Raw genomic sequence first — 27,329 nt, 5'->3', positions numbered from 1 at the left:
CTTTTTTTTGTTCAGACTATCACCAGGATGAATCATCACTAGATTTCATGGTCTGATTCCATCCAATTTTTAATTTTTCAGCGATTTTGACTTTATGATTACACTCAAAGTATACAGCTACAGTAAGGTATGCATTTTTGCCATGCCAAGAGTCCTCGACCATAGAAGCAACACAACCCATCAATACCCTTACTCTCCAGCTAATTTGCATGCAACAATTTCACTGGTTGCCAGAGGGAGACTCCACAGATGGTGGATTATATGGCCCAAATGCCATAGTTTTTCAAAACCACCACAACCAGCACACAAAATAACCCTAAACACACATAGCCTCTCACAACAGCACACACCCTTCATTTGCCACCCAGACACCAACACAAATCTTATGAGATTCTCTCTGTGTTACTCTGAAACCTGCAATGTCTATTGAGTCAGCATGAAGTGATAGAAAAAGCTACAACCATGTTTACGTGCTCTTTTTGTTTGGAGCAAAACCAGGTTCAGCCATCACTGGCCCCTACGGGAATCAAGTGGAATGTTGCAGTCCAAAGGTTCTGTGGCAATTGAAATGTGACAGCCGTTCAGAGAAGAGAGGAACAACAGCTATGCGGGTTAACAAAGAAGTGGCTGTGCCTCCAGTCAGATGGCAACTCTGTGCACAAACAACAGCATTGCTCCCTACAACATAGCACATGAAAACAAGAGCCCCAAAATACTAGCTCTCTATATTATTTCCTGTTCACTAATACGCACTGCTTTGCACAGTGTTACCATATTTAACATTACTGTGGTTTGTGAACATCTTTGTGAATTTGTTTCCTGCTACGGTGTTCGGTGCAATAGTACACAGGCACAATGGTGTGAAGTTACAATAAGTACTGGTGTTATCTGATTCCAAGCCACACAGAATTGGGCAAAAGTGAAAAGAAGTTCCCATACATACTGCTATACAGTGGCACTGTTACCAGTATGACTCTAAGCTTTGACCACAGAAAACACCAAGCAAGCAAGCTACCCTCACCAGACACAAAGGGTATGTCTACACTGCAGTTAAACACCTGCAGCTAGCCCATGTCAGCTGACTTGGGCTGGGGGGCTATAAACCTGCAGGTCACGAACATCTATACCACAGTTTTACAGGCCTACAGCTCAAGCCCGAGCCATGGGCCAGCTGCAGGCATTTAATTGCAGACATACCCAGAGGCTGCTTAAAAGGAGAATACAAAGGGAAAATAAATCAGATACAGGATACAGATGGTGGATTACATAGCCAAACTGCAACATCCATGAGACAGTACATGCTTTCATCTACTAGTTCCTTAACCTGTTAAAAGTAGGTATTGCAGCAAAACCAACAAGTCTGTACTCGGCACCTAATGAGCCATCTTAGCCAAGCAGAATGATGGACTTCTTTTATAAAGTGACATGCATTTACAATGGATCAAGCAGAGGAAGATAAGGAATGACTACTAATGAGTAAGACAGACTAGAATTATAAAATTACAAATCAGTTTCACTCAGCAGAAAGTATTGCGGGTAGCGTTCATACATGCAATGCACTATGCTTCCTCTAAACATGGCAGCTTGAATTAAAGACATTTAAATGAATTAATGTTTAAACATAACACCTTTCATTCCAAAGAATCCAAAGCTCTGAACTAGCCATACAGGAACAAACTACATCCACTACTGAAATGTAGTCTCATCTGAGGTAATGCAGTGACTCAGGCCTCAGCCAGGCTATGGCTACTGTGAAGAGAGGCAGACATGAGCCAACACAATGGAGATAACCTTAAAATGTATATTATTGTTCCTGCTAAATTTCTGGTCCCCCACCCCCTTTAATAATATAAACAGCATAGTAGTAATAATACTCGCTTAAGAAAATAAACTGTAAATTATCATCACAATAAAAAGTTTTTCAGCAACAAACTGTCCCCAAGAGGGAATCAACTCCTTCTGTCCAGGGCTGCAAAATCCAGCTTCATCCCAGCTGTCCCACCTTCACCTCTCTTCAGCTTATGATGCTCCTTTGCTTGGACACTGCAATGACGGCACTTCTTTCTAGCAGGTCCACCTGCGAATGATAGTTCTAACCCTGGGCACTCAAACTGTATTCCCTCTGTCAGCATCCCAGTGGTCAACTTCACCAGTCATATGCTTTGTGCCCCAATTATAATCAGATTAATTTTTTCACACATCTGTCTGCAGATATGTGGTTTTCATTTTATGACTGCCATAACGTATCCTACCACCCACCACACAAAGGGCCAGCTTCCTCTAGGACACAACTGACTTCCTCCACCAACTCTGCAATATTAACAGCCTCCCTCAGAACACTGTCCTCACCACCATGGATGTTACTTCCCTATACACCAACATCCCTCACAATGATGGCCTAGTTTCCTGCCTCAGATATTTACAAGACACTGTACAACCCTCAGATATCCACCCCAAACATATTGCCAAACTCATCCATTTCATCCTCACCCACAACAATCTGACATTCAACAAACACACACTTTTTCCAAACCATGGAAACAGCCATAGGAACTAGGACAGCTACCCAATACACCAACCCCTTCATAGGCCACCTTGAAGAATTTCTGGACAAAATGCACTACAAAACCAATTATATACTTGAGACATATAGATGGTATTTTAATCCTCCTCTGGACAGACTGCCTAAACTCAATCATAGATTCCACCACAACTTCAACAAGCACCACCAATCCATTAAACTCTCTCTGGAATTCTCCCATCCTCACATCAACTTCCTGGACACCAAAATCAGCTTCAACAATCAAACCTCACAGACAACCATATACAAGAAACTCATGGCTCACCGCACCTAACTTTACAGATCCAATAACCACCCCAATTTACAGCCAGATACTCAGGGTATGTCTTCACCAGCAAAATTAAAGTGCTGCCGTGACAGAGCTTTAACATGGCTGTGCAGACGCAGCATGGCACTGGGAGAGGGCTCTTCCAGCACTGTAATAAAAAAAAAAAACCCATCCCTATGAGGGGAATCGCTCTCAGTGCTGGTGCACTGTCTATGCAGCCACTTTACAGCGCTGAAACTTGCAGCACTCAGGGAGGGTGTTTTTTCACAGTCCTGAGCAAGACAGTTGCAGCTCTGTAAAGTGTAGACAAGGCCGCAGATACCACAGAATACGCTCTCAGGAGAAAGTCCAAGATATACACCTTAACACACTTAAAACTGCATTGACCAAACAATGACATTCCACTACAACAGTAGATCATGTCACAGAACAGGCCACCCAAATACCCCAAAAGTACTTGCTTCAATTCAGAAATAAAACCTTGAACACACACCCCTAGATGTCGCCTACCACCTCACACTAGAGCCCACACTGGGCATCAAACAACTAAAACCCATACTTGATGGGGACCTATTCCTGAAGCCCCTCTTCCAGGTTTAAAAAAAGAGAGCCTAACCTTTCCAAGTTCATCATCAAAAGCAAGCTTCCCACAGACCACAACACACCAACTCAAAGGGGCACCAGACCCTGCTTGAACAAATACAAAACCTGCAAACATATTTCCACTGCTATGATGATTAAGCCCCCGCCTCCCCTTCCAAAATCCATGAGACCTACACATGCCTATCACAACATGTGGTATACCTCATCCAGTGCACTAAATCCAGAAATAATTATGTGAGGGAAACCAAACAAACAATCACTACACTCTTATACAAGCTCAAACAGGAAAATGATAAAAGACAAAAACACCTTATCACCTGTGGGTGAACACTTTTCACAAAGCAAATCACTCTATATCTGACCTACCAGTTTTCCTCACAGGAATCCTGCACAACACTTTCAAAAGTTGAGCCCAAGAGCTCATATTCATTACCCTGCTAAACACCAAAAACCATGGACGGAACAGGGACACTGGATTTATAGGTTATTACTAAGGCTACAACTTAATCACAGGTATTTTTAGTAAGTCATTGACAGGTCACGGGCAAGAAACAAAATCATGGTCCATGACTTATGCCATAAATACCCAACTGAATCTTAGAGGGGAGGTGCTGTGAGTAGGTTGGGTGGGGGAGGGCAGCAGCAGCTGCAGGGTAAGCCTGGGGGTTGCTCCAGCCGCTACCTGGGGGAGGAGGCCTGGGGGAGCCAGCTGCAGCTGCGGCCTGAGCCCAGAAGTCTACACAGCAACAAAACAGTCCTGCATCCCAACCCCCATGAAGCTGAGTTGGCTGACCTAGGCCAGCCACACGTGTCTTGCTGCTGTGTACTTACATCCTCTCTCACCAACCGAAGCTGGCCCAAAAGAAGGTATTACCTCACCCATCTTGCCTTTCTAATAAAGTGTACAATGTTTCTTTGACAACTGGGACTCAAACCCAGCTCCCTGACTGTCAACATTTCTGTTGTGTACCATAAGGGCTTGCAAAATAGATTCAGAAGGCCTGGGCTACACTCCGAGCAGACAAATCCTTCACAGGAACAGCCACCATAAATTTCAGTCATGATAAGCACATACGCAACTCCATTCCTGTCATATTCCAATTTTAAATGATCTAATGCTACCAATTTCAATAGACCATTGTTATCAATAGGATGAAAGCAAGCTCTATCAAAACTGCCAACTTGATTTTTCAGGTTGCAAGTTTCACCATTCTGACACCACTGGATGATGTCTTCCTTCATCCTAATCCAAAAGAAACTCTTAGTGGTCTACTGCAGGAGTGGGCAAACTTTTTGAGCCGAGGACCACATCTGGTGGGGAAATTGTATACGGGGCTGGGGCAGGGGTTTGGGGTGCGGGAGGAAGTACGGGGTGTGGGAGAGGGTGCAGTGTGCAGGAAGGGGCTATGGGCAAAGGATTGGGGCAGAGGAGGGGTGCAGGATGTATGAGAGGGCTCAGGGAAGGGGGTTGGGCTGCACAGGGAGCTCAGAGCAGGGGGTTGGGGTACAGGAGGGGTGCAGGCAAAGGACTTAGGGCAGATGCAGGAGGAGTTCGGGCTCTGGGGTAGCAGCAGCTTGCACCGGGGCCAGGACAGGCTCCCTGCATGCCTGCCCTGTCCCAGGCACCGCGCCACTCCAGGAAGCGCTGGGGGTGGGGGGCCAGAGGGCTCCGCGTGCTCTGCCCTTGCCGAGCCTTCAGGTACCTCCCCCAAAGCTCCCAATGGCTGTGGTTCCCCATTCACGGCCAATGTGAGCTACGGGGGAGTGGTGCCTGGAGCCAAGGGTAACACACAGAGCCCTCTGCTCCCCCTGCCCGGGGGCCACATGGAAATGGTGCCAGAGTGGCATGGGGCTCATGGTGCCACGGGGGGCTATCCCACAGGCCATATTCAAAGCCCTGAGGGGCCATATCTGGCCCACAGGCCGTAGTTTGCCCACCCCATGCCTATTGGAATCGATAGCATTGGGTATCTAACGCGCATAGGTTGGGAAGATATCTTGGGGTCCAAGGAACAGGTTGGGGAGGTAGAACACCTGCAGACAAGAGATTCAGGATGGTGGGATACATCTATACACATGGACAAAGGACAAAGACTTGGGAATGGCTTCAGCACCTGCAGAGCAGATAGAAAGCTCAGTACAATTGATTAAGAAACATGAAGAAGCTCTCACATCATCTGGATTTTTGGTGTGCCACCCATATACAGCATACCATACCCACTGGGATACATCCTCCAACTAGGGAACGATTTCAATCAATTGCTCCAAGACGTCTTCCTAATCTATGTGCTTCAGATGCCAAACCACCTGATTAACCTACAGTGTCATAGGTCTGACTCCATAATTCAGACTCTTAACTGGTACTAATTATTTTTTTCACTGTGAAAAGACTTTTCCATTATGGCATCTCCTTCTTTACCCAAACAAGGCTTCTGTAAAGCAATACAATCTGACCCTGTAGACCAGCTTTTGTTTTACAAATTAGAATTGTTTCTGTATTTGGGTGCTGCTTGATGGGATGCAGATATTCTATTCTCACTTTCCCCATACTGACTGGCAAAATTTTGATAACTTGGTATAGGTCTAATTATATTCTTCAAGACTTTGTTTTGATGAGGGACGCTGCTAATCCTGATGCTTTAATACTTGCAACACTCCTCATAACAATGTTGCAGTCGATTCATACCAATGATTACTGGGAGTAAACAATCACTGTTGACATTGCTACCAAAAAACACACAAAAACTTGATCTGGTATTTACCAGTTCCAGTTTGAATTTCAGCTTCTATATAGCCAACACATGGGATAGCTAAACCATTTCCTGCTACCTATTTCACCCGGTTCCTGCTAGTAAACAACCCTTTGTGAATCCCATGTTTCCTAAAACATTAGCCGTGTAAGGTGGTAACTTGAGACCCAGCAAGGCCCATATTTCTAACCCATTATTCTCAACCAACACAATCGGACAGCTCCCCATAGCAGTAGCCTGCCCTGTGTGTCATTCAGGCCTATTCTCTGTCTCCCTGAGAACTGACCCCTCCACCACCGAGACACTGTGTTTCAAGAAATGGCATTAGAATTTTGAGACATGCACCTCCTTTCTATATGTCTCACCTCACTGCATCTTCCACAAATAGGGCTGCCATCATGATCAAACTTATCTGTTGTTCTATACCAATCTGACTCCCCAAGTCCTGCACCTGTATTGTCTAGGTCAAGGGTCAGCAACCTTTCAGAAGTGGTGTGCCGAATATTCATTTGTTCACTTTAATTTAAGGTTCTGCATGCTCGTAATACATTTTAACATTTTTCAGAAGGTCTCGCTCTGTAAGTCAGTTCACCTAGGCTGGCAGCGGGCTGAGTGGGGCCTGCATCTGGGACGCCGGCTGGCAAGGGGCTGGCAGCCAGGACCCCAAACCGGGGGGGGGGGGTTTGGGGGGAGAAGGTTCAGGGCAGAGGGCTGGGGGTGTGCAGGGCAGAAGGCTGGGGGTGGGGTTTCAGGAGTCAGGGCAGAGAGCTGGGGGGTTCAGGGCAGAGGGCTGGGTGTGTGTGGGGGGGGGTTCAGGGCAGAAGGCTGCGGTGCTTGGCTCGTGGGGGTGCTCCCAACCCTCTGCCCTGAGCAGCTCATGGAAGGGAGCTGGAAGGGATATGCCCTGTTCCACCCTCTTCCCCAAGGCCCTGTTCCTACCTCTTCTCTGCCTCCTCTATGGAGCAGCAAGCATGCTGCCACTCCTGATCGGCACAGGGAAGCAGAGGAGGAGAGGCAGGAACGCACCACGCTGGGGGAAGAAGCAGGTGAGGCGAGGAAGCTTGGCTGCTGCAGGACCAAGCTTCTGCCTCCTGCTCCCGCAAGGGAGAGCGGTGGGGCGGGGCCTGAGCGGGGCCGGAGGCTGGGACTGCGGAAGGCAGTAGTGTGCCACTCAAAATTGGCTTGCGTGCCATCTTTGGCACGCATGCCGTAGGTTGCCAACCCCTGGTCTAGGTGCTAGGAACTCCTATTTCAAATCCAGTCTCATATGCTGAATTTCTCTCCTTACGTGAAGGAGTGCTTTCTTCAAATCCTCTATATCCCTTTTAAAAATTCTCTCTGAAAAAGTATCTTCAATTCCAGAATTACCATACTCTGATTTCTGGCTAGCCTGCATCACACAGCACCCACCATGTCCAGGCCACAAGGCAATGACACATTTGTATCCATGCTGTGGACACACTTCAACTGTCCTGTGTGGGTTCTCTACATTCTACAAAATTTATAGCATCCTTAAAGTCTAGAAAGAAATTTCTTGATTCTGTTTTAGTTATAGTTCCCTCCATCAAGTATCATTATATAGTCCCTCAACAAATTTGCTCTTCAGCATTTTTTCAGTATCTTGGATTTCATGTAGTTCTAACTTTTCTATTGCTTGCAAAGCCTCTTGTAATTCAAACGTGTATTCGCTTACACTTTCTGCTGGACTCTGGATTATGCAGAATAACCTCTGCTTCAGCTCTGACAAGGTATGAATGTCAAACATACAGCCTAGCCTTCCAAATACCTGTTCTACAGTCCCTTTTACATTTCCCAGCCAAGTCTGTACTTCCCTTTTAGCTGCATCCTCTAATTGCCCCAGCAGAATCTCTATTTTGTGTCTTTCTGGCAGTTTATGCAACCTGAACATCAGCTGAAGCAGCCTTAAATTCGGAAATAGTCTTCTCTAGAAAAATATAGGCAACAAAGGTGCTCCAAAGAAATGTGGCCTGGTTAAGGGTGTCTGTATGAGTTGCCCTCCTGTCAACCTCTCTCATGCATTACCGTGACTTCTGTTGTTCTAAGATGGCTATCTCCTGCTTTGAACTCTTCCTATCCTGTTCATGATGCCAACTGCAGTGACCCAGGCCTCAGCTAGGCTATGCCAACTGTGAAGAGAGGCAGACACAAGCCAACAAAATAAATAACCTTACATTTCAAACTTTATAAAGGAAAAACCCAGAAATGTGGAAGGAACAATAACAATGTATTCAAATGAATAATAATATAATAAACCTCCAGTACTCACTTAGGAAAACAAACTGTAAGTTACCATCACAATAAGAAGTTTTTCCAACAACAATCATCCCAACTCTTCCTCTCCCTGGTTGCAAAGTCCAGCTTCATCCCAGTTATCCCGCCTTCACCTCTTTCTAGCTTACAATGCTCCTTCCACGCTGCAATGTTTGCACCTCTTTCCATCAGGTTCACCTGCAAACAACAGCTCTTCTCGCAAAGGGCTACACCTGTTGACACATAAGCCCAAACTGTATTCCCTGTATTGTGTGAATCCTGCAGAAGTCATAATACTGAGTTTATTTGCCAGGTAAATGACAGCCATTAAATTCAGTTACAACATCACTGTGAGGTGAATTAAGAACATATGATCTGAGAGGAAACAAACTCTTTTCAACACCGATTTTAAGGAATTTAACTTATTACTTTTTAAATCATCGAATACATGTGAGAGGTAATTGGATTTAGAGTGTTAAGGAAGAAATATCCACAAGTCTTCCATGGCATAAAGCCCTTCTAACTATGGTGTTATTAGTTGCAAGTAAAATCTGGGGGGTAATCATCAGGAATAGTATATTAGTTACAACAAAATAAAAGCCACTCTCTGCTTTCCATTCCACGAAGACTCAAAAGTGATCCTGTGAGGCTCAAGAGAATTAAACACTTAACTGCTTTTCCATTTTGCATCCTTGCCAGGACTAGTGTACCAAAGTATCAGAAGAAAAGCTGTTTTTGCTTTACTTCTGAATCAATTTATGTACACCTGAAATCTCAAGAGAGAAAAATACTAAAATCAAACCGAACCTTAAGATTTTGCTTCTTAAGCATGCAAAACTAGGCAACAGCCTTTCAGTAATACTATCTCCTCCCTTTTCTCCCCCACCTCAATCACATAGGACACTGTCCTATCCTCATGACCCGGTCTTCCATTGACAAAAGTCAAATTCAGATATTAATATCAAGTTTGGGAACGCACTTGGGTTCTTTTAAAGTATGTTCTTTACTCAATTTAATTTAATACGAAATTCAACCATTATATATCTTTTTTTAAAAATTACATCTTTCCTGACTTTAATATTTGATAATAAATGATCTCTCAAATATTTACTGAAAAAAAATCAGGTAAACTGCCAAGATATCACAGTTTCTGCATTACAACTAATTTTCAGAATGAAATACAGAAATCAAAAGCTAAGAGAAGGGTCTATCCCATTGGGTGCTTACAAACCAGGGAGATGCATATTTCATATCATAGGACTGGAAGAGATCTCAAGAGGTCATCTAGTCCAGTTCCCTGCACTCATGGCAGGACTAAATATTATCTAAACCATCCCTGACAGGTGTTTGTCTAACCTGCTTTTAAATCACCAGTGATGGAGATTCCACAACCTCCCTAGGGAATTTATTCCAGTGCTTAACCACTCTGACAGTTAGGAAGTTTTTCCTAATGTCCAACCTAAATCTCCCCTGTTGCAATTTAAGCCCATTGCTTCTTGTCCTATCCTCAGAGGTTAAGAAGAATAATTTTTCTCCTGCCTCCTTGTAACAACCTTTTATGTACTTGAAAAGGTATGTCCCCTCTCAGTCTTCTTTTTTCCAGACTAAACAACCCCAGTATTTTCAATCTTCCCTCATAGGCCATGTTTTCTAGACCTTTAAATCATTTTTGTTGCTCTTCTCCGGACTCTCCGATTTGTCCACATCTTTCCTGAAAGGTGTGTCCAGTTCTGGGCACAAATACCCCAGTTGATGCCTAATCAGTGCGAAGTAGAGCAGAAGAATTACTTCTTGTGAATACATAAAACTCCTAAACAGATAAAATAAATCAAGAATCCTCTGTGTAATAACAGTTCTAGCCCTCTACATGCATCTTTTAAATATATACAAATACATTTTGTACAGAGAAGTTAATTTTAATATAGTATAACATTTTCCCTGGGAAAAAAATATTAAATAATTTTGCAGGATTGGATGTTACATTGTAGAATTCTTCTCTAAATTTTTGTTTGTATTTTACCATTTGCGTTAACACTGATAAATCCAAACATATTTATAATAGATCCTTAATTCTACTCCACTGCCAAATTTAATTATACTACATTTCATTCTCATGAATTACTGTATGAAAAAGATTGATTAAATGCGTGAGAAAGGAAATAAATGGGTTACATTTGAGTTGTATGAATGCATTTTGATAACCTCTCAGGAAGCCACCACACATCCTGTTTCTCTTAGCTGCTTTGAAGTCCTTGTCAGTCGCATCACACATTATCTGTCTCCCTCTTCATCCCCCCTCCCTCCCCAGTGTCTTAGGATATTCATCATTTGGTTTTTCCAGGTTACTGAATTTACGCATTTTTAGCTATGACAGCCCTTCCTCATCCACCAACAAAAAAATCTGACTATCTTTGTCTCTCTCCCCCCCCCACCCCACATTAACACAAGTTACTGTTTCCAGAGTAGCCTTGTACCAACTTCCTGCTACATCAATAATTTCGCAAGATTTGCTTGACAAATAGATTCTTATGCCTAGGGTTTTGTGGAGCGGAGCTTTTGTTTGTTGGCATAAAAAAAATGCTTCACTGAAACGTGCACTCATTGTAGCATCTCAACTCCAACTGCTCAACAGCACCCTCAACTACATGTCAATTTCCTCTGCATGTGTCATTTCTGCTCCCAATAACTAATTCTCTGCCCTCAAACAGAAATCCACTCCTCCCAAGGACAACATTCACACTGTCAATTGACTCTGCATGTGTCAGTCATGCTCCTCATCAAGTCCCTCTGTCTGAACTGCATAGAGGCCCCTACCTCAATAACTCACTCACTCTCTCCTACTGCCAGCTTCCTCTGCACATATCCACCCAGCTCATAGCCTCAGTAACTGCATCCAGACAGAAGCCCCTCTGAACACTTAATCCACCACCTCCAGACAGAAATGCTGATCTCTTACTCATGCTTGCCCTATCCTCCAACACACACAGAGCCCTCCACCTATATCCAGAAAGAACCCCAGTACCACCCCATTCATACCCACCCTACTTCCACATTCCCAAGCCCTCCACTCATACCTGACACAACCCCATGTCCTCTACCTATAGCCCAGTGTCACCCATACCCATATCCCCCACAAACCCAAAGCTCCCACATACACCCAGATCACCCCAACCGCAGAGCTGTCCATGCTCACCCTTCACAGCCCAGAGGCCTCCACACCTCCCCCCCACACCCGTGCCACCCCATGCCCACAACCACACCCACAGAGCTGCCCGTATCCATGTGTGTCCACCTCAAACAGCTGGCTACCCGATACCGCACCTAGTTAGCGCCTCCATTAAGACACCAGTTGCTGTAGCCTTCACACCCCTTGCCCTCCGGAGCAGAGCAAAAGCCGCCCATGCCGAGCAGCCTCCTCTCCCCCCCCCGCAGCCCCACAGGCCGGGCCCCAGGAGGCAGGAAGAGGGCGCGGACGGAAGGGAAGCCGGGAAGAAAGGCCGGCTCCGCACGGGGAGAACCGCGGGAGGGAGGTCCAGGGCAACAGCGGTGACTCAGTGCGGCAGCCCAGGGCAGAAAGGCCCCCATAGCCCCTCCCCAGACCCCGCTCCCTCACTCACAGATCTTCCCCCGCAGGTTCTGTAGCACTCGGACCCCTTCGCCATCACCATCCTCGGCCGCCATAGTGCCGCCGCCTGCGCTGCGCGCTCACAAGAAGGAGAGGAGGCAGCTGCCCCTTCCCGCTCCTGCCCTGTCTCTTGTGCCGCAGTGAGCAGAGGCCCCGGCAGGCGGCACCTCGCCGCGCCGCCCCGCCCACTCCGCTTCGCCCATTGGACAGCGGAGCGGCAGGCGATACGCATTTCCTCCTGTCGCGCGGGCGATTGAGCGCTGCTGCAGCCGCTGCCTTTCGCATGCCGGGGTGGGGCAGTTCCTGTCTCTGCGCCACGCTGGGCCTCCCCGTGCAGTGACACCCGCGGCCCGTGTCAGCCCCGCCCTCGGGAGAGCTGGGCGGGGCCTCTAGCCAGGCCCACAGCCAGCGGGTGCGGGCTAGCGGGGCCTCCCCGCGGCCGGTTAGAGCACAGTGCCCGGGGCTGAGGCTGGGTGCTGGCCGGGCTTGTACCGAGCAGGCGAGTGGGAGGCCCGCGGGCGGGACGGGGGGCTTCTAGTGGAAACCGTGGGAGAGGTTGATGGTTTTCACTCCGAAATAAGTCCGCAGTGGGTTGGGTTGGGCTGGGCTTTGCCTTGAGTTGGCCCCGGGGTTGCACGTTGAATGGGCGCCTTGTAAACAAAGGGGATAAAATAATCCCATTATTTCCTTGGCTTGTCGCACCCTCCCCCCCACCTGTTGTGTCCAGCAGTTGTTGCTAATAGATTTAGATTGTAATCGCTGCAGGGCAGGGACCATCTGGCTATGTGGGTACACTGCCAACTAAGCCTAATGGTGCTGGGGTCTCTGGGCACTACTGCAATACAAAGAAGAATAGGTGCAAAGAGCTTCTTCAGCCCCAGAGCACCAACCACTTTGCAAAGACAGAATTTGTGGTTTTATTTAACCACCAATCTCACAGTGAAAAATATCTAAGAAATCTGGCGTTGACCCCTGCAAATACTCAAGGCTGTGTTTTGCCTGAGGTTAGTCAGGACTTTCTTGGGGCTTGCTGGCTGCTTTTTGAAGGACAGTGCTTCTTTTTTTACGATCTGCTGCAGCAGCCTTTGGCTATATCTACACTGGAATAAAATACTTGTGGGTGGCCAGGGTGAGCTGACTTGGGAGCATGGGGCTTGGGCTTGGGCTGTGGAACTAAAAATTGCTATATAGACGTTCAGACTTGTGCTGGAGCCCAGGTGCTGGGACCCTCCCCTCTCATGGGGTCCCAGAGCTCAAACCAGCCTGTGACCAAGTATCTAGACAGCAGTTTTATAGCCTGAATCAGGCCAGCTGTGGTTGTTGAATTGTTGTACACTATGAAGCCTAGATGGTGCTGCAGAATGCCACAACGAAATGCAAAAGTTCAGCTGACTCTGATGGGATGACACCAGTGATGTTTTTGCCTCAAGTGTGAGGTCAGAAGAAAGCTGATACTGGGGCTGTGCCTGGAAAGCTGAAAAAACTGCCACCTATGAACCAGGTTAAAAGAATATAAAATATGTGGAGATGTACCTATCTCATAGAGTTGAAAGGTTATTCAGTCCAGCTCCCTGCCTTCACTAGCAGGACCAAGTACTGATTTTGCCTGAGATCTGTAAGCGACCCTTTCAAGGATTGAATTTATAACCCTAGGTTTAGCAAGACAATGCTCAAACCAGTGTAGATATAGCCATAGGCTGCTGCAGCAGTAGTAAAAAAGAAGCACTGTCCTTCAAAAAGCAGCTAGCTATCCCCCTGTTTATAGGTGAAGTAGTAGTACTTTCTTCTCTGCTTCTGTCTAAAGATGAAGCAGAATTGGATGATATGCCATTAGGAAAAGAGGTGGGATGATGTAAGCAGAAGTTTCAGAAGACTCGATGGTAGTAGGACATGATAGTAGTTGGATGCAAAACTCTCTTTAAGGATGGAATATTGAAAAAATTCAGTGGCAGTTGGAAATTACAGTTGTTAGGACTCTCTAAATGTAGAACAGCAGTTCTCAAACTGGAGGTTGGGACCAAAAACTGGGTCACAAACCCTTTTTAATGGGGTCACCATGGCTGGTGTTAGACTTGCTGGGGCCTGCAGCAGAAGTCGAAGCCTGAGCCCCACCACCCAGGGCCAAAGCTGAAGCTCAAGCCCCACTACCCAGGGCCGAAGTCTAAGGACTTTGGCCCTGGATGGCAGAGTTATAGGCATCCTGTCTCGGACTGAAGCCCTTGGGCTTTGGCTTTGATCTCCCCACCTCAGATGGTGGGGCACAGGCTTTGGCTTTGCCCCCCCACCCTCCGCACCCAGAGAAGCAGGGCTTGGGCAGGCTCAGGCTAAGGTCCCCCCTCCTGGGGTCATGTAATATTTTTTGTCAGAAGAGGATTGGGATGCAGTGAAATTTGAGAACCCCTGATGTAGAATGCTTGACAGGGCAAGTTTCTATCGGTTTCTGTGGCAGTTAGGAATGAACAGGAGTTGGAATTAGTTCTTTCTGGTAGATGTTTTTAAAACAAAAGCCCCATCTGCATTCAGAAATTGCTGCATTGCATCGCCAAAGTTGTGAACATCAGTTCTTCTTGGACTGGTGCTGAAAATGGTTTACATGGTAGAGTCAATAGGACATAACAATTTGCAGCACCTGTAAGAAAACATAAAATTGCTTCCTCCAAATCTCAGACTTTCTATAACTCTGTCTGAAAACATTTTTCTGACCTACATTACAGTTTTATTTTTGGCAGCAGTTCAGGGAACCAATTGCTATCAAACAACTTCAGCAACCTGTAAGAACAGATCTTTCTTTCATAGGCACCAATACTACACTGTATTTTGGCAGAACAGAAAAGATATTGGTATTAGGATTACAAAGTAGTAAGAATAAGTAACCAGTATTTTGTATAACTGTGTCTTGTAACTGGTGATGGGAGTTTTATTTTGTTTCTTTCAGTTTCCAAGAGAACATTAACAGTGATAGAATCATAGAATTGTAAAGCTGGAAGAGACCTTAGGAGGTCGTGTTGAGAGATTATGATTACTAGTTGGAGTTTTTGTTGCCTTGAAAGTGGCTTGACTTCAATGCATCTCAGTCAGAGGACTGAATAGTGCACAGAGACAGATGATCTGAAGGTGGTAGAGATATAGATTCGTGCAACATCACACACTGACGCAAGGGAGCACTCTAATGGCGAATGTGTACCACAACAAGGAAATCTGACAACCTCCATTAGAAGCCTATTTCAATACTTAACTATCCTTATAGTTTAAAAAAAAATTCCTAATTGCTAACCTAAATCTCCCTTACAACAGATTGTGCCCATTTTTTCTTGTTTTACCATCAGTAGGCATGGAGAACAATTGATCACTGTCCTCTTTATAACAGCCCCTAAAATATTTAAAGAGTGCTATCAAGTCCCCCGCTCAGTCGTCTTCGCTGAAAACTAAACATGCCCAGCTTTTTAAACATTTCCTCATTGATCACGTTGTCTAACCCTTTTATCATTTTTGTTGCTCTCCTCTGGACTCTTTCCAATTTGTTCACTCTTTCCTAAAATGTGGCACCCAGAACTGGACACAGTACTCCAGTTGAGGTCTCACCAGTGCTGAGGAGAGTACCACCTTTGCCTTAGATACAAAACTCATGGGCATACACTCCAAAATTACATTAACCCTTTTTGTAACTCATCACATTGTTGACTCCTGTTCAGTTGGTGATCCATTATAACTCCTAGATCTTTTCCAGTAGTACTACTATCTAAGCAGTTATTCCTCATTTTGTAGTTGTGCATTTGATTTTTTCCCCTTTCTCAGTATAGCACTTTGCATTTGTCTGTATTGAATTTAATTTTGTTGATTTCAGATCAATTTTCTAATTCCTCAAAGTCACTTTGAATCATGTCCTCCGAAGTTTTTGCAACTCCTTCATGCTTGGTATCATCCGCAAATTTTATAAACGGGGTGTCTGCTCCATTCTCAAAGTCATGAATGAAAACATTGAGTAGTACTGGACCCAGGACAGACCCTTGCAGGATATCACTAGATAAGTCTTCCCAGTTTGACAGCGAACCACTGAGTATGGTTTTCAGCCAGCTGGGCACCATCTCATAGTAGTTTAATCTAGACTACATTTCTCTAGTTTGCTTAAGAAAATGTGATATGGGACTGTGTCAAAGTGCCAAAAGCTTTACTAAAATCAAGATCTATCATGTCTACTGCTTGTCCTCCTTATCCACTAAGCCAGTATCTCTGTCAAAGAAGGAAAATAAGTTGGTCAGGCATGATTTCTTCTTGACAAATCCATGTTGGCTGTTCTTTATTACCCTATTTATTGTGCTCTATGTGCTTAATTAATTGTTTAATAACTGATTCCAATATTTTTCCAGGTTTCCAAGTTATATTGACTGATCTATACTTCTCTGGGTCCTCTTTGTTCCTCTCTTTATATTTGCCCTCCTGCAGTCCCCTGGGACCTGACTCATCATCCATTAGTTTTCAAAGATAATTGCTAATGGTTCCAAGATTGTTTTAGTTAGTTCCTTAAGTACCCTAGAATGAATTTCATCAGGCTGTGCTATCTCGACTACATTTAACTTATCTAAATATTCTTTAAGGTATTCCTTCCCCCTGGTTGTTAATATTAACTAAGTTAAGCATTTGGCTAACATTAACCTTTTTAGTGAAGATTAATGCAAAATAGCCATGAAGCACATACATCACCTTGTTGTCATCTATCATTATCTCTCCTCCCTGATAAGTAGTAGGCCTACACTTTCTTTTTGTCTTTCTTTTGCTCCTAAGATATTAAGAGACTATAAGAAGAGGTTCTATCGTGTCCCTTGCTAGATGCAATTCATTTTGTACCTTGGCCTTTCTAATTTTGTCCCTACATGCTTGTGCTATTCTTGTGTCTCATCCGTTTCTACTTTTTGTAAGATTCCTTTTTGATTTTTCAGGTAATTAAAGCGCTCCTGATGAAGCCATAGTGGTCTTTCACTATTCTTCCTATTTTGCCTTTGCATATCGATAGTTTGCCTTTCTGTCTTTAATATTGTCTCTGAGAAACTGCTGCCTCTCCTGAACTCTGTTTTCCCTGAGATTTTTTCCCCGAGGACCTTACCTACCAGGGGCGGCTCCAGGCCCCAGCACGCCAAGCGCGTGCTTGGGATGGCAAGCCGTGGGGGGCGCTCTGCCAGTGCTGCGAGGGCGGCAGGCAGGCTGCCTTCGGCGGCTTGCCTGCAGATGGTCCGCTGGTCACGTGGCTTCGGCAGACCTCCCGCTGGCGTGCCTGCAGAGGGTCCGCTGGTCCCGTGGCTTCAGCGTCTGTGGGAGGTCCACTGAAGCCGTGGAACCAGCAGACCCTCCGCAGGCAAGCTGCCGAAGGCAGCCTGCCTGCCGTGTTTGTGGCGGCAAAATGCCTAGAGCCGACCCTGTTACCTACCAGTTCTCTGAGTTTGTGGAAGTGTCCTTTTTTGAAGTCCATTGTCCTTTTGCTTCTCTCGCTTCTTCCTTTTCTTATAATAATTAAATCTGTCATTTCTTGATCATGTTCACCCAAATTGCCTTCCACTTTTGGAGTCACAATAATTCCTCCCTGTTAGAATCAAGTGTAAAATGGTTGTCCCCCAGTTTAAAAAGCCATATATGAAGGCTGTACTTCCATACAGTAAACAGAAGAATTGACTTTAGAGAGATTCTAACCCACAACATTTGAATGACTGACCCTTACTAGCCCAAGCAGGGTATTTTTGGCTTTTAGACATCTAATATATTCTCCATTGGGCCACACAGTCCACAAGGGAGAACCAAGAAAAAATAATTATTTAAATGTAGTTTCTTTCTCAAAAGAAAAATAGAATATTTATTTTCATATGAATGAGAGTGTTCTAGGAAGTGCCATGTGATTCTAGAGACATGGAAGTAGGTTCCCACGCATTTCCAGGTTTCAAACTTATTCACAGTATGCAAGTGTAAACATGCAGTGGCCTAGTCTCTGGCCAGCCTTAAATCAAGAGGATAGTAACCTAATTGTCCTTGAAGAATGAGTCTTAATGGTAAATAGGGGTCAAATGGAGTTCAGAAGTCACCTTTAGACAAGAGTGAAGGCTTTGCCAGCTAACTAGTAAAGCAGTTTGCATTTCTGTTCACTTTCTTCTTGTCATTAATAAGAAGTGATAACATTTTTGGAGTTTGAATCTTCATTGTTCTTATTTCTGTTTTATCTACCTTTGCAGGGAAGGTTGGTTTGGAATACATTATCATTGTCCAAGAACACTTACAGTTACACCAGTTGTGCTTTATACTAGGAGGTTTCAGTTATCCCTGCTAAATCATATGTTGCTTCATTTAGGGCTGAATTGTAAGCCACCTTGCACAGGCTATCCACATCATGGGTAGCAGTGCAAAGGGGAGAACACCCTTTATTGCATGACTACCACCTCTCCCCAGGAAAACATAAATAATACCTGCAATTGGGAGCTGATCATGCAAGGTGTGGAGTGCCCTCAACTTGGTTTTTCTCTGAAACTGAAAGCACTTAGCACCCTGGAGGGCTAAGTCCTGAGTGACTGGGATCATCCAGATTCTTTGAATCAGTCTTCACAAGTGGAGTGGGCTATGGAGAGAAAAAACTTTCATTCAATCTATGTAGAAATGATGAAGCAGAGTTTCTGTGATTAATTCATGTTCTCTACATATGTGGCATATATATAACACTTGTTTACCTGACTTCCTCCTTAACATGAGGCTTTCAGGAAAACATCAGTAATCCCACACAAATATTTTTCTTGCAGAACAAACATTTTCCCTAATATTTCAGCTAATGGCGAACTGGCAACCTGTTTATTAACTTCTTCAAGCTGGCAGTAAATTGGATCTGTCACCTCAATGACATGCAGATTCTGTGTAGGTTTACTTTGTAGCACTGACGGGCCCACACTAGACTGAGTGTTTATTAAGATACCCCAGTAGTTAGAATGAAAACAATCTGATGACAGAGAAAAAGGAACTTTGAGTACTTCTCATTTATAGTAGCTTCAGTTCCTTGCAGCGGAGACACGTTGTAGTTTGTGTGTGTTGACACTACGCATCTCAGTTGCATCAGATCTGTTATGGAACAAATACACTTCAAGGTGGAAAGGAATATTTAGAAATGCACTATTCATATCTGTTTCCTTAGAGCCATATAGTCTCTTTTTTGAAGAATAAAGCCTGGAAATGTCCAAAAATATGCAAGAAGTAGTCACAGTAATATGAATACCATTGGATCTGCAGGAAAACTGTCTAGCAAACCACAAGTGGCTGGACTTGAAGTCCCCTTTTTGAAAGCTAAACCCAACAATTCTGTTTTGAGGATGATTTGTAGCAATTTGACCTTTCATATGTAATTGCAAAAGGGTACAGTGCTAAGTATACCAGAGAGGTACACAGTGATCGCTGCCAAGCTCATTGTTGGAGATAAGGATTAAATCTAATTGCAGATGCTTGGACTCCACTAGCAATTTGTTATGAAGTAAAGAGCTGTGGGATATTTGTTGATAGTAAGTAACTGTTGCTCAAGGGCTAATTTTTTCCCTCATAGTCAGTTATTTTGCTGACATTGTACTTCTGAGGCTTGGTCTACACTTAGAATTTATACCAGCATAGCTATGTCAGTCAAGCATATGAAAAATCCACACCCCCAGCGATGCTAGCTTGCATTGTAGACACATCTATGCTGACAGAAGAGTGCTTCTGTTGGCATAATTAATGCTGTTTGAAGTTATGGTTTTCCTACACTGGCAGAAAAACTCCTTCTGTTGGTATATGCTACATCTGCTCTAGGGGGTATGCTGGCTTAACCATGCTAATATGCCTGGGGGAATTCTGCACCAAAAAATTAAAAATTCTGTAAACAATATTTTAAAATTCTGCATATTTTGTCAAAATAACACAATATAATCATGCCAGTTTCAATTATTTGGTACTTTATTTAAAATACCTGTTAGTATGTAACAAACAAAAAAAAGATTCAGGAAATTTTTTTTAACAAATAGATTCCTTACTAGGCATATTAATACAGAACTTTGAGTAATAATTCATTTAAGCTGCAATAGAGAAACGTATATCCCATACTTCTCAGCAGCAGTGCAAAGGCTTGGGGAATCAGGGGTAACAGAGGAGCTGAGGGAGAGGAAAATAACTGCTGGGAAGGAGCCTGCGAGTGAACCTGGAGGGTTGCTGGGTGTGGGAAGTATGTAATCCTTTTGGGGGGGGACTGTTAGGAATTTCGGGAGCCTCCCCCATGCAGACCCTGATTGACCCCTTGCCTCTCCCATTCAGACACATCTGCCCGTCTCCGTGTGTCCTTGCATCCCCACTCTCCATTTAGACAAGCATGTCTGCACATGTCCCCATGTGGCCCTGCCTCCCACTTCCCTCTGTCTCATGTGTCCCTGCACCTGCACTCAGCCAGGCATAGCTGCCCATCTCCATGTGTCCCTGCACCCCCATTCAGCTACCACCACTCCCTGCGTCCCTATGTGGCCCTGCACCCCCACTCCCATTCAGCCCCTGGCTCAATGTTATCACCCTAGTAGCTTCTGTGCCTCTACCCCAGTCTGTCCCCCATCATTTGCTCTTCTGAACGCCAGTCTGTGTGACCACCCCCAGCAGTCTTGTGTGCCCTACTCTGTCCAGTCCTCCATTTCCCGTGCCTCCTCACCTGGCCCCGCAGATAGGGCGTTGTGTGGAAAGCAGCCTCTGCCCCCTCACTCGCCATGGCTGGCTGCCCCGCCCATGAGCCAGCCGCCTTCTCTTCTGGCACATCAGCTCCTGCCGGGTAAAAGGTGTGATTGCAGCTTCCCATCAGAATCAGTTATTCTACAGGGAAAAAATAAATGTGCAGGGACATTAATTCTGCACTTGCGCAGTGGTACAGAATTCCTCCAGGAGTAATGCTGCCATACGCTCTGAAGCATAGACACAGCCTCAGGCTTTCCACCAGTTCCAAACACTACACCCTGTAGATCTTCTGTGTATTATACCAGAGTAGGAGGTTTTAGCTACTTCTTCAGTTTTTGAGGTAGGTTGTGGAGTAAATTGCTCCAATTTCTTCCACACAGTTATACAGAACCCATGACAGAGATACAACAAGGATCTGGAGTTTTCTAGGATTTTTGCTGTTGTTTCTTATGAGATTGAAAACAATATAAAATAGGCAGAAAATGGCTGAACAGTAGCTCTCAGAGTAATGATTCAGCCAATTGAATATGAAGTGAATCTGAGGTGAATTACTGTAAACCAGGGCTTCTCAAACTTCTTTGCACCACGCCCCCCTTCTGACCACAAAAATTGCTACAAAACCCCAGAGGGAGGAACCAAAGCCTGAGCCCTGCCACCCAAGGCATGGGGGCCAGGGCCAAAGCCAGACCTTCAACCCTAGATGGGGGGCCTGTAACCTGAGCCCTCCCCTGCCACACACACACTCAGGGCTGAAGCTCTTTGGTCCTGGGCAGGGGGGATCGGGCTTCAGCCCTGGGCCCCAGCAAGGCTAATACCAGCCCTCGACAATGCCGTTAAAATGGGATTATGACCCACTTTGGGGTCCCAACCCACAGATTGAGAACCACTGCTGTATATAGTTCTTCCTTAACTCAAGGTCTAACTCAGCAATCAACAAAGTGGTGCAGCTTAACCCCACCACATTCTCTTGCCACTGCACCAAGATGTGAACCCCAGTATGATGTCATTTTAGGCCTTGCTTTATACTTGGGATTAACCCTGATTCACAAGTCATCCAGTAACTGACATCTCCTGCACCAATGTGAATTCTAAGCGTAGACAAGGAAATCTTCAATTTGTACCAGCTGAGCTGCTTCCTGTTTTAAACCAGAGTAAGATCAACCAGTTTATGTCTACACTTAAGGCTTACACTAGTGCATTTACACTGGTTGCTGGCCTCCAGTGGGTGAATTGAGGCTAATCCCAAGCATAGTCAAGTCCTTTGACTAAGGGCTTGTCTATGCAGTGAGGTAATGTGCACTACAGCGTTGTGACTTCTAAAGCATGCTAATATGTTGTGTATTAATTAGTCCCGGTAGACCCTGCTGATGCACACTAAATGTTCCCAAATGTGCTTTAACATAGTTCTGTTTCAAACACTTCTGAGGCTGATATGTAGCAATCTGATCTTGTGTGATTGCAAATGGAACAAATGATTGAGCAGAGTCACAGGAGAATATGTAATGGAAGAAATATTGAAGTAGCTGGAAGAAGACTGTGACACTTTTGTGACTAAGTTTGTACACTCCCTTTCTATATGTTTCAGTGAAATGGATGTCTGCTAGATCTTTATCATATTTTTCACAGATGGCAATAATTTGTTTTAATTTTTGCACATCTGCTGAGGATTGATGAGCATATTTTAAGTCTGAATAAATAACCTAGTAGAATGACCATAAACTTCTTGGTATTAGCAATATGAAACGGGGAAGGAAGAAGATTTTATTATATGCTCCGTATACTTCTAAACTTCCTTGTTTTGGTTAGACATCTGTTTTCAGTGCTGTCCCACAAATGACCTGAATCACTGCTTTTCTATTACTCTAGGTTAATTTATTTTTTATGCATGTTGCAGACTAATGGCACACAGCTGGAGGGAAAAATATTTTAATTTGCATTTTTCCTTATGCTGTATATATTTGCCCATTTCTGTATACAAATTAGACATTTTGCATTCTAGACTGTGTCCCCCTGCCATAGTCCGAAAATAATTGAAAAGTACAGTGTGGAAAACTCACATTCATATTACATATGCATGATTAGAATTTAGATTATACATTTTTAATTTGATATTTTAGCACAACTTATTAAAAAAGAAATGTGCCTTTTAAAGGCATATGAAAAATTAAAAGCATATGAAAACCAGTCCTATCAGATACTAAGCAGTCAACTTTTATTCACCTGAGCATTTATATAAACACTTTTCATCCTCAAATGTCTGATCCCATGAAATGTTGAGCACTTACTCTGACTTGTTGCGTGCTCTCACCTCGTTGTCTCAGCCCCTCAAAGGAAGCACTTGCTATCTCATAGGAATGGGCCTTAAGGATGAAGTGTTTGTAGACTTTCTTCTCTTGGATAAAAAATGGAATTGTGAGCTTTGCTACTCCAGGGAGAAAGGTACAGTCTAATTGTATGAACAGTAGCTACTAATGTTAGACATTTTAAAATCAGCAGTTCTGGATAACTTACATCCATACATTTTAAAAGGCGTGGCTGAGGAGCTCACTGGACCATTAATGTTCATTTTCAATAAGTCTTGGAACACTGGCCAAGTTCCAGAAGATTGAAAGAAAGCTAATGTTGTGCCAATATTTAAAAAGCATAAACAGGATGACCCAGGTAATTATAGGTGTGTCAGTCTGACGTTGATCATGGGCAAGATAAAGGAATGGCTGATACATGACTCTATTAATAAAGAATTAAAGGAGGGTAATGTAACTAATACCAGTCAACATGGGTTAATGGAAAATAGATTCAGACAAATTGGATATTTTTATGAGATTATGGTAATATTGTTGATAAAGGTAACAGTGTTGATGCAATATATTTAGCCTTCGGTAAGGTGTTTGACTTGGTACTGATTAAAAACTAGAATATAAAATTAACATGGCACACATTAAATGGATTAAAAATTGGCTCCTTTATAGGTCTCACTGTAATGGTAAATGGAGAGCCATCTTTGAACAGGGCCTGTTTCTAGTGGTGTCCTGCTTGAAGCGGATCTTGGTCCTACATGATTTAACATTTTTATTAATGACCTGGAAGAAAACATAAAATCATCACTGATAAGTTTGCAGATGTCACAAAATTTGGAGGATTTTTTTCTGGATCACATGGTAAGCTGGGTACAAGCAAACAATGTGCTTTAATACAGAAAAATGTAAATGCGTATATCTAGGAACAAAGAATGTAGGATGAGGGACTTTATCCTGGGGAGCAGTGTGTCTGAAAAAGATTTGCAGGTTATGTGAGTATGGACCTCCTGATGCCAACTGGCAGTGGGGCATACAGGGATGCATAAGGGTACAGGAATCTCCTGAACATTTTCATTCACCAAATGGGGACCTGTGATGTCTCAGACAAAAGCCTGTATCAAACTGGTGGTCATCAATATCATTCAAAACACATGTATGGATGTTGTGTAAAGAGTTATGTATATAAAATAAAAATTATGTTCTTAAGGGCTGTGTCTAGGGACTGGTCACCAGCAAATGTGAAAAACAGGTTTACTTTCAGGAAGAAATGTTTGTCTGTTTATATGTAAATTAAGTATTGTATGGTTCACCGTGGGCCTCCACTCACCAGTCTAATCCAAATGCTAATAACGGGTTGTGAAATCTTCAAATAGAAGAAAGTAACAGGAAGAGAGAAACTGGGGAAGAGGTGGAGGGAAGTCCTATTTTGAGGTGCATATCAATCGGTCTGTGCTGGTATATTTAGGGTTGCAAAAAAATCCTAGCATCCTTCACCTATGAAGTAAACGGACAGCGAGTTTGCTTCATGAAAAAGGAATATCAACCAGGGTGGCTGAAAAGGCCAGAGAGAACTTTGGGTGGGATAAGCTTCTTTAGACAGGAGGATAACTTGTTAGTTAAGTTTAGTCTCTAGAAAGTGTGTTATGATTTTGTTTTATATTAACAATTTGTTTCCAATATTCTTAGTATCACTTGAATCTCTGCTCTTTGATGATAAACTTATTTGTTTTTGCTATAAATATATCTAAGTGCTGCATGTTCAGCAGTAAGCTGCTGTGTAGTGTTCCTTTAGGACCAACAGGCCTCGTAATTCTGCAAGTGTTCAGTGGGTAAGGGGTTGCATACTACAGGGAACACTTAAAGGATTTGGGGGGTGCTGTGTGGCTATTGCTAACCTGTACTGAGAGAGAGTCTGCAGAGGCTTAGAAGCTAGTGCTTGTGTTGCCAGAATCTGGTAGCTTCAGGGAGCTGATCCACAGCAGGCACAGACAAGACTTCCTCACATTAAAGGCAGGTGGTAGGGAAGTACCTCACAATCCTTGGTACTCCTGGGAAGCATCACAGGGGTTGTGGTACATAATCAGCTGATCATGAGCTCCCAGTGCAATTCTGCAACCAAAAAGGCCAAAGCAATCCTTGGATGTATAAACAGGGTAATCTAGAGTAGGAGTAGACAGGTTATTTTACCTTTGTATTTGGCAATGGTGATGACCACTGCTGCAATACTGACTGTGTCCAGTTCTGGTGTTCACAAATCGAGAAGGATGTTGATAAAGTGGAGAGGGTTCACAGCAGAGCCACAAGAATGATTAAAATATTCGAAAACATGCCTTTTAGTAATAGACTCGAGCTCAATCTAATTAGCTTGACAAAGAGAAGGTTAAAGCATGACTTAATTACAATCTATACATATCCACATGAGGAACAAATATTTAATAATGGACTCTTCAATGTAATAGAGGAAGGTACAACATGAACCAATGGTTGTAAGTTGAAGCTAGACACATTCAGATTGTAAATAAGGCATACATTTTTAACAATGAGAGTAATTAACCATTAGAACAATTTACCATGTGTTGTGGTAGATTCTCCATCAACAATTTTTAAATTATGACTGAATGTGTTTCTAAAATAAATGGTGTAGGATTTATTTGGGGGAAGTCTTATAGCCTATATTATGCATGAGGTCAGACCAGATGATCAGAACGATCCCTTCTGGCATTGGAATCTATGAGCAAAAGACTACAAGCCAGACACCTCTTTGGTTTTCAGGATAGCCCTGAGTGAAATCCTGGCTCTGCTGAAGACAAATGCGAGTTTTGCCACTAACTTAAATGGGACCAGGACTTCACCCCATATCTTTTCCATGTCCTATAAGATGTCCTTATTTTAAAAGAACTTTTCAAATGTTTATTAATAAATAACTATTAAACCTACATTTAGAGAACACCAAGGTTGCATGAACTGTAGGGTAAAATCTGTTTCTGACCCGTTCTACGTAATATCCATCTTGGATTTGTAAAAGGATAGCTAAGTCTCCATCTTGGATACCCTTCTTCCTCAAATGATTTAGTGCCCTTTCAGCCTTTTTCAAATTTAGGCGGAAAAAGGTCAAGGCAGTTAGTCATGTGACAGCCATAATCTGCCTAGCAACTGCAGGTTATTTAGTGAGTGGCATGCCTGTCACGCAGGGCTGTCCATCTGAGTGGCAGCCAGTGTCCCAATTCAGCTAGCTGCAAGGAGCCCCAGAGGGACCAGGACTCATAGAACTTTAGATTCTTGATCTCTATTAACATATTTGCACTCAACTGTTACACACCATTAGTGAGCACATACTTGCACTGAACTATGAGGTCAAGCAGAGACTGCGTGGGAAAGCACTGAAGACCTACCTGAGGTAGAAGACCTGCCCAGAGGACCTGTCCAGAGAGAGAAGAATATCCAGTTCCTGTTTGGTGTCCAGCTCCCCTGATTTTCACCACTATCTTTGTCATATCCTAAGTTTTTGTCATTGTGTCCCTGTCTTCAGGATATGGTATTGTAATACCCATTGTGGTTTTCCTCTGTTTTACATCCATAGGTTTAAGGGGGTTTAAGGGCTCTGAGCTTCACACTCTGGTAACTGTTAACAACCGTGTGTGTCTTGCTAATGTTGTTTATTGTCTGAAGGGGGGTCCTTGTCTAGTTTACGGACTAGTGGCATAATAAATATTTGTGTGTTACATCTTATTCTGCCTCTGTCTTAATAAATCACCGAATGATAGATGCGGGAGGGGGACGGGATCTGCAGACAGTCCATCTTCTGATCTGTGTTGACCAGAGTTAAACTGTTTTGGGCTAACAGTACAAGCATACAAAAGCTAGGAAATGACCACTAAAGGTTGCACAACCTTAAAACTGTACATATATGCATATGCATTATATATAGTCTTTAATTACACAATCAATCATATGCTGTTTCTCCAATAGTATTAGTTCAGGTTGGTAGAAATATTACAAGCTAATTCAGCAATTAGTTGGTGCTTTTATTCCAATTCCTAGCGGGCAGGGGCGGCTCTAGACATTTCGCCACCCCAAGCATGGCAGCATGCCGTGGGGAGCGCTCTGCCGGTCGCCGATCCCGCGGCTCTGGTGGACCTCCCGCAGGTGTGCCTGCAGAGGGTCCGCTGGTCCCGCGGCTCCACCGAAGCCGCGGGACCAGCGGACCCTCCGCAGGCATGCTGCCAAAGGC

At 44.0% G+C, this 27,329-nt stretch overlaps 1 protein-coding gene across 4 annotated transcripts in view; it reads right to left on the bottom strand.

Moving 5' to 3' along the window:
• Nucleotides 1-18,563, bottom strand: part of RASA2 (RAS p21 protein activator 2) — a 110,300-nt gene extending 91,737 nt beyond the window's left edge. The window contains exon 1 of one of the 4 annotated variants that reach the window (XM_050965883.1): nt 18,545-18,563. Coding sequence is in view for 1 of the 4 variants with exons in the window: in XM_050965881.1 (XP_050821838.1) it covers nt 12,091-12,154 (64 nt within the window). In the remaining 3 variants the exon portion in view is untranslated. Of the gene's footprint in view, nt 1-11,794; nt 11,924-12,090; nt 12,365-18,544 lie in introns of those variants that run through there. The other 3 variants (XM_050965881.1, XM_050965884.1, XM_050965882.1) reach the window with 3 other exon arrangements.
• Between the last annotated feature and the right edge of the window lie 8,766 nt (nt 18,564-27,329).

This window comes from Gopherus flavomarginatus, chromosome 8 (genome assembly GCF_025201925.1).
Source record: "Gopherus flavomarginatus isolate rGopFla2 chromosome 8, rGopFla2.mat.asm, whole genome shotgun sequence".
Taxonomy (NCBI): Eukaryota; Metazoa; Chordata; order Testudines; family Testudinidae; genus Gopherus; species Gopherus flavomarginatus.
This window is presented reverse-complemented; position numbering and strand designations above follow the sequence as displayed.